Here is a 17,259-nt window from a genome sequence, read left to right on the forward strand (position 1 = left end):
TGGGCCAGCAGAGGGGGTGGCCAGGAGGACATCCTTGAGGCGATGACATTTAAGCTGGGCCCTGAGTGACACAGCCAGCCTTGCCAGAATCTGGAAAGAAGACATTGTGGGGAGGGGACAGTTGGCGGGAAGGTCCCCAGGTGGCTGTGTGTTGTGCCATCAAGGGAATAGGAGGAGGCTGGTGTGGCCGGAGTGCTTGAGGGAGGGACGGAGAGGTAGGGCATGAGACTGGAGCCAGTTGGCAGGGGCAGAGTGCCAGTTCTGAGGAAGCTGAGGCCTGGTCTGCCCCTGAGGCCAAGGCCAAGGCCAAGGGTCTGACCCTCTGCACATCCAGCTTCCTTTCTCAGAGGCCCCTCCCCACCGGCTGCGAACCAGTGAATGAAGGAGGCTGGGCAGAGGTTTGAAGTTGTTATGATTACTCCCGACAGCTAGGAGAGGGCACAGCTGTTCATTCAGGAAATGAGCAGCCCGTGGCACCACCCACCCACCCACCAGAAGCTGAGTAACAAAGAAATCCAGGGCCTGAAACCAGGCGCTCCACCCTGGAGGCTATTTTTGTGAAAAGCTGCGAATTCAAAAGCTCATCTCTTCAAAAGCCTCCCTTGCCTCAGAGAAGTGAAGAGGTGGGTCAGAGCAAAGTTGTCTGAGTCCTTCAGCCCACCAGTGGGGGCCAGCCTGAGCCTGCAGGGCCTTGAATCCACGTAAGCCTTTAAGGCGCGTGCATCCCCGAGGTGCTGGTGCCACTAACAGATGCGGAAACTCAGGCACAGAAACATTAAGACACTCTTCCGGCATCACAAAGCTGGTGAAGGAGCTGGGATTCAAATGCAGGGTTTCTGGCTTCATTACATTCCTTTCTGCAGTGCCATACTTTGAAACATCTTCTCAATTTCCTGGAGGCTCGTCTTCTCCACCTTGGGACTCCTCTCCAGCCTGTGCTAACGCTTTTACCCAGTAAATCAGAGTGGCCCTCCCTTCCTCTCTCCATCCCCCTAGTCATCTTCTCCAATCTGACCAATACCTTTCTGCCAAAGATGATCTTTTTCTGCAGTTCCAATCGCATCATTTGTTCATTATTCATACATTTAACAAATGCTTACTGACTTTAGTAGGTGCCAGATGGCCTAGGCTGGGATGCAGCAGTGAACGATACGCTTCTTGAGTTTACAAAGCTCATGTCTCATCTAGGAAGAGACACATTAAAAGATATACAAACAGGTAAATGTATAACCACAAACTCTGAAGACCTCAAACAAGCAGGATGAGTCGAAGGAGACTAGCAGGTCAGAGCGCACCTGCTGCGACAGGACAGAGGGGACCACTCTGAGAAGGGGCCCTGTAGGCTGCTCCCAAAGACTGAGCAGGAACCAGCTTTGTAAAAAGCATAGGAAGAGTGATTCCCAAAGAGAGAAACAGGATGGGTGAATCCCCAGAGGCAGGAAAGAATTTTGCGTGTTTAATGAATTTAAGGAGAAGGGCAGAGGCCATATTACATGGGGTCTGGGGAACCTAGCAAGAGGCCTGCTCCTCATCTGAAATGAGATGGGAAGGCATGACATGTTCCTGCCTCCAAACAGTACGGCTGGCAGTGTCATCTAGGACAATCGCCAATGCAGCAGGAGGACGAGGGAGCCTGGAGGCGCCCTGCCTCGGCCCCAGGGCTGGAGTCTGCCCTTTGGCCCACGGGTGAGGGTCCCCTTGTGCTGTAGCTGCTTCGCTCCCCTCAGGTCACTGGAAAGAGCTCTCTGTGATGGGACGAGGGGGTCCCGGGCCCATAGCCCGCCTCCCCTGCAACCTGCCTTAAGGACCTAGGGCTGGAGCAGCCGGGCCGACCACCAGCTGACCCAGGGCTGGGCTGGACTGGGATCCAGTTCCTATTTCCCAGTGGCCCCCACATGGAGCACAAGCCCCCAGACCAGGGCCTCACACACAGGGGACTCAGGAAATACCCACTGACTTTCTGCACTTTGCTTTTGGCTCAGGCTGGGACACAGAGCAACACCCCGGGACACCTTGTTTAGGTCCCTTCCAGAATCCCATTCACGGTGGCACTTCAGCTGTGTGCCTCCATGGACATGAGAGTCATTCCTGGGCCTGTTCAGACTGTCAAGGGCGCTGTCCCCCCCTCAAAGCCACCATTCCTTGAGAGCCTGCAGAAAGCCCTCTGAGGGCTCAGAATCGAGACAAGCCCGACCCACACCTGATTAGCTTCCATAGTGTTACTGAAAATGCTTTTCTCTTTGCTTTGGAAGCTCAAAGCCAAACTCTTCTATGACCAGCAAAGTCCCAAGGCCACATATACCTCATATTTTCTTTTCATCCTTTTTTCATTCAATCATCCAACAAATGTCTATGGGCTGATTGTGAGCCTGGTACTTTTTTAGGTTCTGGGGAATCAACAGTGAATAAAACAAAATCCCGGGAGCGTACAGTCAGGGCGTGGCAGAGAGGCAATAAAACAACCTTATAAACAGACCAGCTCATAGGTTGGAAGGCAACATGCCATAGAAAACTACTAGGCAGGGAAGTGGGGTGGGGAGTGGGGCATGGGAGTTGGGTAGTTTGCTATTTAAAATGGAAGGGAGATGCCAGGAAAAGCCTCATTGAGGTGACGTTGAAGCCAGGACCGGAGGAGGGGACGTGGGGGTGGTAAGAGGAAGAAGGTTCCAGGGAGAGAGAACACCATCAGAGGAGTGGGGACCCCGCGGGCTGAGCAGGTCGTCATCCTAAGGAGTGGCTCCTCCCCCGAGTGACTGGAAGCATTCGCAGGGTCTGGAGAGGAGGACCAAGAATTTCTGGCTGACATGCTGGCAGCGTCTCTCTGACTTCGGTGTTGAACGTAGACTATGGGGGAAGAGGACAGGATGAGGAAACCAGGGTGGAGGCCACAGCAAGGGCCCAGGCAGCAGGTGAGGGTGGCTGGGGCCTCAGAGCCACAGTGGAGGTGATGGGAGGGGTTGGATTCACGATGCATTTTGGAGGTAGAAACAACAGGATTTGTTCAAGGGTTCATGGGGGGTGTGAGAGACAAAGAGGAGTCAAGGATAACTCCCAGGTTTTGGCCTGAGCAACTGGAAGAATGGAGAAGTCCTTCTCCAAGATGGGAAGACTGGTCGGAACAGGTTGGGGGGGGGCGTGGCCCTGAGTTCCAGTTTGGCCCAGGTGAAGCCTGAGTTGCCAAACGGTGATGGGAGGCAGGTGGGAGGGCATGCAGATCCACCCAGTGCTCAGGGGAAAAGCACAGGGGAGCCCCCAAGGGTGGATGCTACTCAGAGCCCTGAGGCCTCCAGTGATCAGCAGGTGCCACAGACGGCAGAAAGGTGAGCCCTGGGCCGCCAATGGTTAGAAGGGGGAGGAGACCCTGGGGGAACGCGCTTCCTGGATGCCATGTGGAAAGAGGGGGAAGGGAGAGTGGGGCACCAGCTGGGGCAAATTCTGCTGAGGAGGGAGGAGAATCACCACTGGCTTGGCAATGTGGAGGCCATTAATGACGCTGAGAAAGCAGTTTGGGTTGAGAGGTTAAGGCCAGAAGCCTAGTGGGAGCAGGTGGAAGAGGACAAGGAGACGGGACTGGAAACAGCAAGTTCGGGCAGCTCCTTCAGAAAGTTTTGCTGGTAAGGGAGCAGAAACTGGGGCACCAGGTGGAGGGAAAGGGGACTGAGAAAGGGTTTTTCTAAGACATGAAAATATCTTAATTGCTTTTTAAAATTTTAGTCATTTTTGAGTAATATATTCCCATGATCCCAAATATCTGATTCCAGAAGGTATTTGGTTAAAGAAAAACCTACCCCTGTCCCTTCCCCACACCCCTCAACCATTCAGTTCCTCACCCTGAAGACAACCTATGTCATGGGTCACTTGTATATGCTCCCAGAGTCCTCACACACCCATAAATTATTTTTATCCCTTTTTTACACAGATGATAACATCTCATATACACTGCTCTGTGCCCTGCATGTTTATACTTAACTATATCCTGATTATTCAATATCAATACACAAAGAGCATCCTCACCCTTTTTTCTGGCTTCATATTATTCCCTTTTATGATATACCAATACAGTTTTTTTATCCAGTCCTCCATTGATGGACAATCATTTGAGATTGTTTTTATTATCATCTCCATTTTACAGAGAGGCAATGAGGTGCTTGGCCACGGGTGCTCGGTGAGTGTGCTGCGGCCTCCGAACTCCATTCCCTTACCCACCCACGTGACTCTCCTGGATTTATTTCCAACCCGTATTTCTCCCTCACCCCTGCACTCTTAGCAATTATTTTGCTATTCTTTTGTTCATTCAAATAACACATATTTACAAGTCCTGACCATGTTCCAGGTACAGGGCTAGGCCTGGAGGATGTGGAGGGACATGACAGAGAGAACCTCTGCCACTGAGGAGCTTACAGACTAAGTCTTTGTGTCGTCAGCCACCTCAAATCTTCCATGAAAAGACATAGAATTAACAAAGATGCCAGGTCCCTGTTTTTACTAATGAGGAAACCAAACGTGCCAGCAAATCACGTTGCAATCCTGTGAGCTGAATAACATAAAAGAAGTCTGGGAACCCCAAACTGAACTCTGCAAGGCTGGTCCCATCCCACCAGCCTGGCCCCCCTCCAGTTTCCGTCTCAGTGAAAGGCCCACCACCCAGCAGTAGCTAAAACCTTCAAGCACTGGCCGCTCCCACTTCCGTCCCCTGGTCACCCTTCCCCACGCTCCCTGGACTCTGTCCAACTTCTCCCTCCATGGCTACCAGACTTGCCCAGGCCTTCTCTTACAGGGGCCACCCAGTAACTTCCTCCTGGTCTTCTTGTCTCCACCCAGCCCCTTCCCATCCACTGTCCCTCCAGCTGATGTGCCATATGTCACTTCCCGGTTCTAAACTTCTAAGGCTTCCTTTTGCTGCCTTGGGACTCACGTCATGGCAGCTGACCCAGTGGTTAAAGCAGTGGGCTCTGGAGCCTGGATCCGAGCTCTAACACCTGTTGGCTGTGTGAGCCTGAATGATCTACTTAACCTCTCTTTGCTTTAGATGTGGCAAAATGAGATGATGAGATAAAGGAGAATGATAAATGATGACATTAATAGATCATGACAATAACCCCTACCTTATACAGCTGTTCTGAGGATTAAAAGTTAATGAATATTATAGTGAAAGGCCCTTGTGACCTGGACCCTGCCTAGGTCTCCAATATCACCAGTTCTGTCTCTCCTATAAGCCAGCTGAAATACTTTTGATTCCCTGTGTGCATGAGATTCTCTCTCTGTCCTCTCCACAACTCTGCTCAGCTGAAGGTTGGCCCAGAGCCCAGGTTCTTCTCCATTGGATCTCTGACAGCTGGGTACACAGTATATTGAATGAATTAATGAATGAGAAAGGCATTGGGTTCTGATGGATGAATAGGAGTTCTCCAGGTAAAGAGGTATTGGATGCAGGACTGTCTTCATTTTTGGGGCTGGAGGATTCCAGGGCCTGAGGGCCTGAAGTGAGGGAGGTTAGAGAGGACGCTGGTCTCAGTTCAGACCTTCCGTGTAGGCAAAGGATATTCATCAGGGGGAGGCTTCTCTCTCACTTGCAGGAGACCGAAGCCAGGAAGCTGGGGTGTGTGGCTAAGCTCAAGGGGAGCAACGAAAAGGCCTGCACCAGGGCAGTAGCAGTGGGAATGGAACAAAGAGGGAGGCGTTGAGAGAAATAATTAATACAATCTCTTAAACACTTTTACTGAGATGTATACAATTATCAAAACTCATCCACTCAACACTTAAGATCTTTGCTAAATGGAGATACAGAACATTTCTTTCGCCCCGAACATGTCCAGCCGCCCGGCGCCAGTCAGCTCTCCCGTCTCCAGAGAACCGAAGGGCCCACGCACGTGGTGTGTGCTCTTTGAAAGGATCACTGCGGCTGCGTTTCAGAGCGTGGCCCCGCCAGGCAGGAGACCACGAGACGGCAAGGAGGGCGCCTAGCAACCAGAAGGCGTCGTCGGAGGTCTGACTGCGCGGCGCCCGCGGAACGGGAGGCCCCTCGCCCGCCCACCAGGCCCCGCCCGACGCCGCTCGCGCAGGAGCCGGAGGCCCCGCTCGCGTCGGGGCGGGAAGAGGCTTCTTATTGGTCGTTTCTCCGGAAGCGACGGGATTCGGAATCTTGCTCCAAATGGGGCAGCAGCCGGCTGGTTGTGGGTGAGCGGTGCGTGGCGCGGCGCGTGGCGGCCGGGGCGCGCATCTCAAGCTAGATTGGGACCACCCCCCACCCCCGCCCCTCGAGCTGAGCCTCAGTTTCCTCCCTTTGCAGTAGGAGCATTTCCCGCCCGGGGCCCCTTAGGCCCAACCGCGCAGCCCCGTTGCTGGCCTGGGGGCGCTCAGCGATTGGAACGTGACGGAGGGGGCTCCGGGATCCCCACCGCCCCAGCCCTGTGCGTGACTGACCCTCCCGTTCTCAGGGCCCCCAGCTCAGGCCGGGATGTTCGTCCTGGTGGAGATGGTGGACACTGTGCGGATACCTCCGTGGCAGTTTGAGAGGAAACTCAACGACTCCATTGCGGAAGAGCTTAACAAGAAGTTGGCCAACAAGGTACTGGGCCCACGGGGTTGTGGGCAAGCCTCGGCACAGAGGGCCCAGCACTGACCACTGGCCGCTGCAGGCCTGGCCTCGGTGTGCCAAGCCTTGGGCAAGTAGAACTCGGTTTCTTCACCTGTACACGGGATAGGAGTAATCCTTACCCCACAAGGATGTTGGAGGGATTCAAACTGGGTTTGAAAAGGGCTTTTGTAACTGGGAAGTGTTGGATTCCACACTTAAACATTACTTTGCCGTCTTGGGCAAGTCATTTACCTGCTCTGGCCTCAGTTTCCCTTTGTACAATGGAAATAATTGCTGTCGAACCATGCATTGTTTTTGTGAAGATGGACAGTAGTTTGGAGTTAACCATCAGGAGGTTTATCCATTTATTCCTGCGGGAAAAGTATTTGTGCTCCTTCCATGTGCCAGGCCTGCGTGCATTAGTGCCAGCTTGTGCTTCCGGGCTTCCCACTGCCATTTCTGCAGAAACCTTCCACTCTACATCATATCTTCTTGGCACTTACCACACTCTATTTTCTTATTTGTTTATTTGGTTATGGTTTTCTCTTTCCCCGTCCATGAGGCAGGGGCCTTTGTCTGTCTTTTTTCTTGTAGTAATTCTCATTATTAGCCAGAGCCTGGCACAGAGATGTTCCATAATTGCCTGTTGATTGAATGAATAAAACAGATAAAGTTCTGCCCTGTAGTGTGGGGAAAGCAAGAGAGTCCTGCAGTTGAGTGTGTGATGACACGTTGGCGTAAGTGCTATGAAGGACAGGCGTTCACAAGGCTGCGGAGTGCAGGAACCTCACCTGCAGTGAGGGAGCAAGCAGCTGTGTTAGGGAGGCGGTGCTCGAGCTGGGGTCCGATGGTGAGGAGGGGTGAGCGGGGCCAGGCAGCGAGAAGGGCTGTGCAGGCAGAGGAGACAGCATGGAGGAGACCTGTACGGCCTGGGAAGAGGGAGAGGGGAGAGGGTAGGCTGGAGAAGTGGTGGGAGGACGACCTTATGGGGATATTGGTCTTTCTCCAAGAAGAGCAGAAGGTGACAGGCTGAGGAGGAGCCAGCAAGAGGAGATCGGCTGGCTTTAGACAGGAGGCAAGCCCCTTCCGTAGAGGCTGAGGTTACAGAAGGGGTATGTGCAGGTCTGGGAAGTTGGTGGCGGAGGAGAGAACTCATGGTGTCCTTAGTGGACGGCTTCTGGTTACTTTGTGAGGTAGAAGGCATGGGGGCCTGTGGAGAAAGAAAAGGCCAAGAAGGGACTGTACTCCCTTGGGGCACAGGGCCTTCGGTGACCAGTTGAGATACGTCTTTCTGTATTTGAATCATCGGGTCATTTGAGAGGAGGCCACAGGTGAGAAGTCCATGGTCCAGCCACAGATCTCCTTATGCCTCCAAAGCCAGTCAGATTGTCTCGCGTTGAGCTGTGACCAGGACTCTGAGTTCTCTGATCTTCTTGCTGATCCTTGAACAGTCCTGCAAGGCTTCTGAGTGGGAGGTGATGACGTAGGTGGCAGATAAGCAGACACCATTTGGCCAGCTGTTTGGAGCACCATGGGTGGGGGATGGGAGGGGGGATGTTCTCTGCCCCGTCCAGGGCCTTGGCCATGTGTCGTTCTGCCAGCCTCAGTCCCTGTGGCCACATCCGTGTGTCTGAGACTGTGAGCAGAATGGAGGCTAGCCGTGGTTTCCCCGCTCATTGAGTGTGAGCTCTATCATGGACTCGGGGCCTTGGGAAGCACGGGTCCAGCTACAGCTTCCCCTACCACTGATCCAGAGGAGTAATAATAGTGGCCCTTGATTGCTGTTTCTACCCTGTGAGCCATTATCTCCCTTTAGCAACCTGTGGCCTGTATGTCCATTTTTGCAAATATGGGAACTGAGGCTCAGAGAAGTGACCTTAGAGGTTACACAGGGAGTGGTGAACTGGCACTGTAACCCGGATCTGCCTTATCACCAAAGACCCTGCTCTTCCCAGAGCTCCACATCCTTCGAGGTTCCTTACCCCTGGTTACCTCAGACAGCACCCCAGCTCATTTCCACCTGGAGGTGGAGACCACTCCTCCTGCCCTGTGGTGGTGAGGGTCTCAGGAGAGACTGCCTGGGGAGCAGGGCCTCGGGGTCACTGTGCGTGTACCTGACGCACACAGGTCGTGTACAGCGTGGGGCTCTGCATCTGTCTGTTCGACATCACCAAGCTGGAGGATGCCTACGTGTTCCCAGGGGATGGCGCATCGCACACCAAAGGTGGGTGCCCTTTCCTCCTGGGGCTTTGGGTTTCTTGGGCCTTGGTTTTTGGTGCTGGGAGTCTGGTCTGGGGGTTGGGAGACCTGGGGCCTAGTCCTGACTTGGCCAGGAATTGGCTGGGTGGTGATGGGCAATCTTCCCTTCTCTGGGCCCTCATCCCCTCTAAACAGCGGGAGCTGGACAAGGCGATTCCCAAGGCGTCTCCGGCAGACACTGGCTCCGTGTCTGTGCCCGCTTTGATCTCCTGTCTGAGGCTCTCCCTGCTCTGCCTGGCTGGCAGGCTGCTCAGTCCGGTTCGGGAGATGGCCAGACAGTTGAAGACCCTTGGAGTGATTGCTGCTGGGTCAAAAGTGTAGAGAGTGGAGGGAGCACAGCTGTCCCTCCTGGGAGGAGGCTGGTTGGGGGTCCTTGGGGGGAACTAGAACACATGGTTAAGTGTGGCCTCTGGGTTCAATTCGAACTGCCACTTACTCGCTGTATGTCCTGAGCAGAATATGTAACCTCTCTGTGCCTCTCTTTCCTCATCTGTAGAATGCAGTTAACATAGATTTTATATTCCAGGACTGTACTGAGGATAACTAAGTTAATACGTGCAGAGCTTTTGGGACAGGACCTTGTTGGGCACATAGTGAGCGCTCAACATCTCATTGATTTGAATCCATTCTCCCGATTCTGCTGGTCAGCTAGGTGGGTTCTTCTGAGCTGCTGGGTGGTATAGGGCCGCCTCATGTGTCTGGTGGTTGGCAGACTAGCTGGTGGGGCTCGGCTGGGATGGTTCATCTCTGCTCCAGGTGGTCTCATCTTTCAGTGGCTAGAATGGCACCCAAGAGGGCTGGGAGCCCCTGTGCACGAGTGCTTTTCAAGCGTCTGCTTATATCCCATTGGCCAAAGCAGGTCACGTGTGTGGGGAGAGTCTAGGGCTGGAGAAACAGAACCCACATTTTGATGGGAGGAGCTGAAGTCACATTGCAAAAGTCACCTTGCTCCCCGGATGGAAGGGGTTACCAGACTTGGAGGTACAGAAGAGGGTCACCCTGAGAAGAGCTCTCGGGGTGGGGGGCGTTCTTCACCTTGATGCCTCTACCCAACCCAGTTGGCAGAGGGCATGGGGGCCGCTGAGGTGGTTTGGGGCTAGTCAGCATGTAGACACGCAGCTTGCTGTCAGCTAGGCCCTCACTCATAGTCTCGGGGCAGACTGTGTTTTAACAAGGACCTGGTGATTCTCACACAAGGCCGCATTTGAGGAGCCCTGCCTTAGCCCATATGGTCGGCGTCTCTGCACAGAGGTGCCGAGCATTCCAGAATGTGCCGTGAGGCTGCCTGTTGTTTGTGTCTAGAAATCCAGACGCTTAGTAAGCTCTCACGGAAGCTCTCCTGCTCTGTGGGCGGCCCTAAGAAACAGGCTGGATTTGTAGGGACTAGCCACCCACCAGGGGTCTTGTGGCCTCCTTTTTGTGTTTCAACTGAGATATAACTCACATATCATAAAATTAACCCTTTGAAAGCTTACATTTCAGTGGGTTTTAATATATCCTCAGAGCTAGACAACTGTCACCACTGTGTAATTCCAGAACACTGTCCTCACCCCAAAAGGAAACCCTGTCCCCATGAGCAGCCATCCCATTCTCCCCCTCCCCCAGCCCTGGCAACCACTAGTCTACTTTCTGTCTGTAGATTTGCCTATTCTAGACATTTCCTATAAATAGCACCACAGTACCTGGCCTCTGGTGACTGGCTTATTGAGCACAGTGTCCTCAGTTCATCCATGTTGTAGCCTGGGTCGGAGCTTCCTTCCTTTTTAAGGCCGAATCGTATTCCGTTGCCCAGATAGAGCTACATTTTGTTTACTGTTTGTCTGTTAAAGGATGCTTGGGTTGCTCACCGTGTGCTTTTGGCCATGGTGGTTCCAGACTGGAGCTCCCTGGGCCCAGGACCATGTGTCCTGCCCTGGGAAGCCCAGTGCCCAAACTGGGCCTGGCATAGGCCTTGTAGAGGCTCTGGGGATTTATTGAATGTTGGGTCATGTGGGGGACAGGGATTTTCCGTCCTGTGGGGAGGTGACCCTTGGCTGCCCTCATCTGCTCTCCAGTGTCAGCATGCGGCCCCGTCTTCATGACGGCTCAGCTGGTTTTTGTGTCCCCTCACTGGGGGGAAGGGGGAGCCGCCTGGCAGGGAGCTGGGGGCCCCATGGCCCCTACTGTCCTTAGGGCGGTGTCGGCAGACCAGGCAGCTGAGCAGGCTGGCAGCAGAAGCCTGTGCTTAATCAAGATCACACCTGTCCGAGGAAGGCAGATTTCACCCTGTGGCCCCTTCTGGTCCAGAAAGATGTGGGGTCTCCTTATGGGAGGACAGGGCCGACTACTGTGTGGCTGTGAGCAGGTCACCCAGCCTCTCTGAACCGCTTCCTTGGCCCCACAGTGGGGGAGCGTGACAGCTGGCACAGGTGGGTCATGGTGGGTACTCTGCCTTGTGGCTATTCTCTGCCCTTGGCGGTGTTCAAGCCAATGGTGGTCGCCCTCTTCGGGGCTTTAAGGGGCAGGAGTGGCGAGGTAGTGGCTTGTGCCAGGCCCTGGGGTCCGAGTCTGATGTGGATGCAGACCTTGCCTGCTGTCTTCCTTGGGGTCTGCTGAGTGGGGACCTCTGGGGCAGGGCCTGAGACCCACAGAGGCATTTTTGCTGGGTTTTTGGCTCTGCCCCCCTGACCCCACCCCCCCATTTTCAGGTCGTTTTTAGCTTTGTTTGAGGTCAGTGCTCTGCCTTGGGGCGAACTTCCCAATCAGAAGGAGATGGGGAACCTGTTTCCCAACCTGGTTCCCTTGCTAGCTGCTTCTGCTTATTTTTTTTTCACTTTTTTTTTTGTTTGGTATCATTAATCTACAATTACATGAAGAACCTTATGTTTACTAGGGTTCTCCCTTCACCAAGTGCCCCCCACATACCCCTTCACAGTCACTGTCCATCAGCGTAGTGAGATGCTGTAGAATCACTACTTGTCTTCTCTGTGTTGCACAGCCCTCCCCATGCCCCACCCAACACTATACATGCTAATCGTAATGCCCCCTTTCTCCGCCCCCCCCCTTATCTCTCCCTACCCTCCCATTCTCCCCAGTCCCTTTCCCTTTGGTAACTGTTAGTCCATTCTTGGGTTCTGTGATTCTGCTGCTGTTTTGTCCCTTCAGTTTTTCTTCGTTCTTATACTCCACATATGAGTGAAATCACTTGATACTTGCCTTTCTCCACCTGGCTTATTTCACTGAGCATAATACCCTCTAGCTCCATCCATGTTGTTGCAAATGGTAGGATTTGTTTTCTTCTTATGGCTGAATAATATTCCATTGTGTATATGTACCACATCTTCCTTATCCATTCATCTACTGATGGACACTTAGGTTGCTTCCATTTCTTGGCTATTGTAAATAGTGCTGCCATAAACATAGGGGTGCATCTGTCTTTTTCAAACTGGGCTGCTGCATTCTTAGGGTAAATTCCTTAAAGTGGAATTCCTGGGTCAAATGGTATTTCTATTTTGAGCTTTTTGAGGAACCTCCATACTGCTTTCCACAATGGTTGAACTAATTTACATCCCCACCAGCAGTGTAGGAGGGTTCCCCTTTCTCCACAACCTCACCAATATTTGTTTTTGTTTGTCTTTTGGATGGTAGCCATCCTTACTGGTGTGAGGTGATATCTCATTGTGGTTTTAATTTGCATTTCCTGATAACTAGTGATGTGCAGCATCTTTTCATGTGCCTGTTGGCCATCTGAATTTCTTCTTTGGAGAACTGTCTGTTCAGCTCCTCTGCCCATTTTTTAACTGGATTATTTGCTTGTTTGTTGAGGTGCGTGAGCTCTTTATATATTTTGGATGTCAATCCTTTATCGGATCTGTCATTTATGAATATATTCTCCCATAGTGTAGGGTACCTTTTTGTTCTATTCATGGTGTCCTTTGCTGTACAGAAGCTTTTCAGCTTGATATAGTCCCACTTGTTGATTTTTGCTTTTGTTTCCCTTGCCTGCTTCTGCTTATTTTTAAATTTAGAGAATCTGGAGGAAAGTTGGAATGATTTTGGTGTCATTGATATCTCAGAATCTAGGTTCAGGTGTGACTTACTGGATGGATTTTGAGGCCAGCCCTTCGTTCCAGGACCATTGCTGTTGGCCCCTTATGGGGGCCAAGCTGTGGTCCTGCAGGGAACAGGGTGGCAGTCCCTCTGCCTCAGCTGCTGAGTCTTGGTCCTCAGGGGGATTGGGCATGGACTGGAGGGCAGGCTCTGGGAGCAGCACGGGGCCCCTGGGTCAGCGTCCCGGCCAGTGAGGGTCAGCACTGCAAAGGCGTTCCTCCCGGGCCGGCCCCTCACGGGCATGCCTTCTTCACCTGCAGTCCATTTTCGCTATGTGGTGTTCCACCCGTTCCTGGACGAGATTCTGATTGGGAAGATCAAAGGCTGCAGCCCAGAGGGAGTGCACGGTAATGGAAGCCTGGGCTCCCTAGACCTGGGGGCACGTGGGCGCAGGTGGCTGGGCCGGCCTCCCTTCAGCTTCTGTGCTGGGCAGTGTGGTCAGGGGAGGGGTCCGAGAGAAGCAAGATCTTCCCGTGGTGTCAGAGCTCACGAACAAGGGGAAGCTCAGCCCACGGTCAGGCCCATGGAGCAGTGAGGACCTCGGCCGGCTGGGGGTCTTCACCATGAGACTCTAGCCCAGGACCTTGGGGTGGGCACTGGAGCTGGCAGAGGCGACTTGGGGGTCCTTGTACCCACTAGTCCGTCATGTGCAGTGCCCACCTCGGACGTTGGTGGTCGCTCAGGCTATTAGTGGCACTGGCAGCCGTGGGGCTCAGGTCTCCATGGCAACACCTGTCCCATGGGCAGCACAGGCTGAGGGGCTTGCCTGCTGAGTATTCAGACCCCTCACTGTCTGCTGTGAGCCCCGGCCCATGCTGTCACCTTGCAGTCTCTCTAGGGTTCTTCGATGACATTCTCATCCCCCCAGAGTCACTGCAGCAGCCTGCAAAGTTGTATCCTCCCAAGGTTACAGAGCTTGGGCCTCTCCAAAGGACGGCCCCCCCCTCCTTGGGGTGGCCCTGGTTGGTCTGGTGCGCTGGCCTCTGTGCCCACCCTCTGGCCTACACTCCTGCTCTGGAAGCGCTGACCAGCCTGTGCTAACTGTGATGTCCACGTGCTGTGCCTATGTCTGGGCTGTCAGGCCTGGTTGGGCAGGTTGGGCACTGTAGGAAGGGTACTGTTCACTTCCAGTTCACTTTGCTCAGTTGTCCCCTCAGGAATCATCTCAAATATCACTTCCCTAGAGAGGTTTGCCCTTACCGGCTCTCTTGCCCGCTCCCTGGCACGCAGATGCAACCATTAGCTGACATTTGAGGGTACCCCTGTTGTCTGTCCTGGTCTTCACCTGCTGTACTGGGGTTGTCTGTTCTGTGTGTCCTCACTGAGACTGCCTGTGGGAGGGACCCCGTTGTGTCAGGGCTGCCCCCACGGTGTCCAGCGCAGGACCCACCAGCAGGGCTGCCACTAGAGGGCAGTGTGGCTGCACAGCGTGGTCTTTCCTTAGGAAGTCGAGGCTCTGGGCTCTGGGCTCTGCAGGGAGCCGAAGGGCTGCCCCTCACTGTAACTGACAGAGTTCTGGAGGGTCTGCACCAGGCCAGTCTGTGTGTCTCCAGGACTTGTCAGAATTCCTGGCCCAGCTTGGCTGCCCCTGTCACTGGCTCTGGGCCCTCGGGCATCTGACCTCCCATCTTGCCATGTCCTTGTGGAAACCTGGAAAGTCTGCCTGGCCTGCTGATCAGTGTCAGAGGCGTGGATGGATGGGGACGTGGAATCGCACTGTCCAGAGAACATAGGTAGCGTGAGCTAGCACTTGAGGGCCAACTGCAGGTTCTGTGGACAGCACTGTGTGTGTGCATTTTCATTCCCTCCTCACCAGCGCCCTGAGCGTAGGCCTTGCTTCAATGCCTGCTTTATCTCCTGAGGCACCAGAGTTTTGGCCGCCTGGTCACATCTGGTGGGTGGTGGGGCCGAGGTCTGAACTTCGCAGTGGGCCTCCGAGAGGAAGCTCCCGCTGTCAGTCAGGCCCCAGGCAGCCAGAGGCGCCGGTCATCCCCACCCTGAGTTCCTGCTCCTGCATCCGGAGGCATGTGCATGTGGGCCTGGTGGGTGCTGTGTGCCCAGCCTGAGTCCCGGGTCCCAGATCTGGCCCAGGCTTGCCTTGTGTTATGGGCTGGACCTGCTTTTCCTGTGGCTTCCCAGCCAAAGTGATCTTGACCTGGGCTTGGGATTTTTGGGGGTGGGTGCTGCGGGAGGACTCCCAGGGCTTCCCATGCCTGGTTGTTGCCTTGACCCTGGGCCCCACCCAGTGACGACGCTGAGCAGGTGTGGGTGTGGGAGTATGAGACCGAGGAAGGTGCACACGACCTGTACATGGACACCGGGGAGGAGCTCCGCTTCCGGGTGGTGGACGAGAGCTTTGTGGACACGTCCCCCACCGGCCCCAGCGCTGCCGGGGCGGCCTCGTCCGGCGAGGAACTGCCAAAGAAGGAGGCTCCATACACACTCGTGGTGAGGGGATGCTGCCAACCCGGGGACTGTGGGGGGAGAACCCAGCAGGTGTTGACTTGGGGCCCCCCACTCCCAGAAGCCCCTCTGCTGGCAGGCCGGGGTCTAGGTCCCTTCCCCACAGGGAGCCTTCTCTGGAGGCCAGGGAAGGTGTCCTTGCGGTGCGGTGACGGAGCTGCCATGGCTGTGCGAGTCAGACCCCTGCCCTCAAGAGGGACAGAGCCCAAGCTGGGTGATGAGGCTGCTAATGGGCCGAGGGAGGGAAACCAAGGCAGGGGCTCGGGAGGCAGAGTCCCGACAGCAAGGATGGGGCTTCAGGGCGGTGCCCTCAGGACTGCTCCCACCCCACCCTCAGTAAGCCAGCACTTCCCTTACAGGCCCCCAGAGGTGGGGGCAGGGAGGGGAGGCCTGGGCCGTGTGCTTCATGTGCCTGCCGGGAGTGCTGGTGTGTGCCCACCCTTCCTTTTGCCTGTGCCGGGCCTGCTGGGTGCCCGGACGGTCCCCGGTGCCTCCTGTCCCAGTCGGCTCCAGCCCTTAAGGTAGACGCGATGTGCCTCCTCTCTCTACCCCTGGCAGGGATCCATCAGTGAGCCAGGCCTGGGTCTTCTCTCCTGGTGGACTAGCAGCTAGCCCTGGGCGTGACAGCAGGCCCCGTCCAGGCCAAGACACCAGCCCAGCGCTCGGGAAGGTGGTGCTGTGAAGACAGCAGCAGCTTCTGCAGACTCCTGGGTGGAGGGGTGTGCCCACCACATTGTCTCTTTCTCCGCCGCCCTGGCCCTGCTCCTCCCCCCGGGAGTGTTCCCTGGAGGGCCGGACAGCAGACTTTTGCCTTTCTGTGACAGCAAAGGCATTTAATAAACAATGGCATCAGTCAGGAGCCACCCTTGTCTCAATGACTTGAGTCACCAGGTTGCCACGGCTGGGACATGTCCTTCCTCACCCCAATTCACTTTTGGAGATGATGCCCCTTACCCTCCACAATGGCAGGACTTGGGGGTTGAGGTCCAGGCTGCCTCAGGCTGGTCTCTGGGCTGGCTGAGCTTGGTGACTCCATAAAGTAACAGAGGCTGGCCTGGGTAGCTGACGTCTGCTGGGAAGAACCTGACCTTGAAGGGACCACTGCCTGCCTTCCCACCAGCACGTGGAGGAAGGGGGCCTGGCCTCAGCCAAACCAGCTCCGCCAGGTAAGTTGTGGGCTTTGCTGGCCCAGAGTGAAGGCTGGTGACCAGCTGTCACATTCAGGCCTTGGCCACACCAGGGACACCTTGTGGGTCTGCTGGTGATGCCTGATCCTGGCTCTTGGGCACACACCACACTGTCTAGTCAGCAGGATGACCCTGCCAGGTTCCCCTCGCCCTTCCCCCATTCTACCAGGACCAGAACACGCACAGCCCCCACCGGCTGCCGTGTTCCTGTCAGGCAAGCGTTGTCCTGGTAAAGGGGCTTCCATGGAGCCTGCCTCCCACCCCAGCCTTTTCAGTCACAGGGTGTGGGAGTGTGGAGGTGTGGGTAGTGACAGTGACATCACTTCAGGGGAGAAGCAGCTGCAGAACTCTGCTGTCACCTCATGCTGAAGGCAGGGGACAGTGCATATCATGGACTAGCTGTGACCATGGACATAATGGCCTGTAAGAAGGGGGTTGCCCACCCTCAAGGGTAACTCAGTGCCCAGGGGAGGGGCATCTTGGCCCTCCACCAGCCTGTAGGGAAGCTATGGGAACGTGGGGAGGGAGAAGGGGCACTGGGAAGGGAGGCTGCCTGCAGGCAGAAGGCAGTTAGGGCAGGAAGGTGGGGCTGGAAAGAAGCGGGAGGTCTTGGCTGGCTCCTTGTGGCAGGAAGGCCTCCGGGTGGGGGTGGCAGCCTCCCCTGACTGGCAGCCAAGACCCACC

At 55.0% G+C, this 17,259-nt stretch overlaps 1 protein-coding gene across 3 annotated transcripts; it reads left to right on the forward strand.

Moving 5' to 3' along the window:
- The first annotated feature begins 6,031 nt into the window (after positions 1-6,031).
- POLR3H (RNA polymerase III subunit H) lies at positions 6,032-16,247 on the forward strand. Of its 3 annotated transcripts, none has more exons than XM_057486337.1 (7): positions 6,032-6,177; positions 6,438-6,568; positions 8,705-8,801; positions 13,186-13,272; positions 13,794-13,818; positions 15,172-15,373; positions 15,947-16,247. In XM_057486337.1, exons 2-7 carry the CDS (start codon positions 6,458-6,460, stop codon positions 15,998-16,000), a joined length of 576 nt encoding a protein of 191 aa, XP_057342320.1. In that variant the 5' UTR covers positions 6,032-6,177; positions 6,438-6,457; the 3' UTR covers positions 16,001-16,247. The 3 variants fall into 3 exon arrangements, with proteins under 3 accessions (XP_057342320.1, XP_036787197.1, XP_036787196.1); XM_036931302.2 differs by having other exon boundaries at positions 6,034-6,177; positions 13,755-13,818; XM_036931301.2 differs by having other exon boundaries at positions 6,072-6,184; positions 13,755-13,818.
- The last annotated feature ends 1,012 nt before the right edge of the window (positions 16,248-17,259 follow it).

Source organism: Manis pentadactyla, chromosome 10, assembly GCF_030020395.1.
Source record: "Manis pentadactyla isolate mManPen7 chromosome 10, mManPen7.hap1, whole genome shotgun sequence".
Lineage (NCBI taxonomy): Eukaryota > Metazoa > Chordata > Mammalia > Pholidota > Manidae > Manis > Manis pentadactyla.

What these genes read in the sequence shown, in the direction of transcription:
- POLR3H (XM_036931302.2), top strand. Translation starts at nt 6,458, where the DNA reads ATGTTCGTCCTGGTGGAGATGGTGGACACTGTGCGGATACCTCCGTGG. An exon ending in CTGCAGCAGCCTGCAAAGTT is followed by an intron (nt 13,819 to 15,171) that starts GTATCCTCCCAA and finishes GGCCCCACCCAG; the next exon opens with TGACGACGCTGAGCAGGTGT. An exon ending in AGGCTCCATACACACTCGTG is followed by an intron (nt 15,374 to 15,946) that starts GTGAGGGGATGC and finishes TACCCCTGGCAG; the next exon opens with GGATCCATCAGTGAGCCAGG.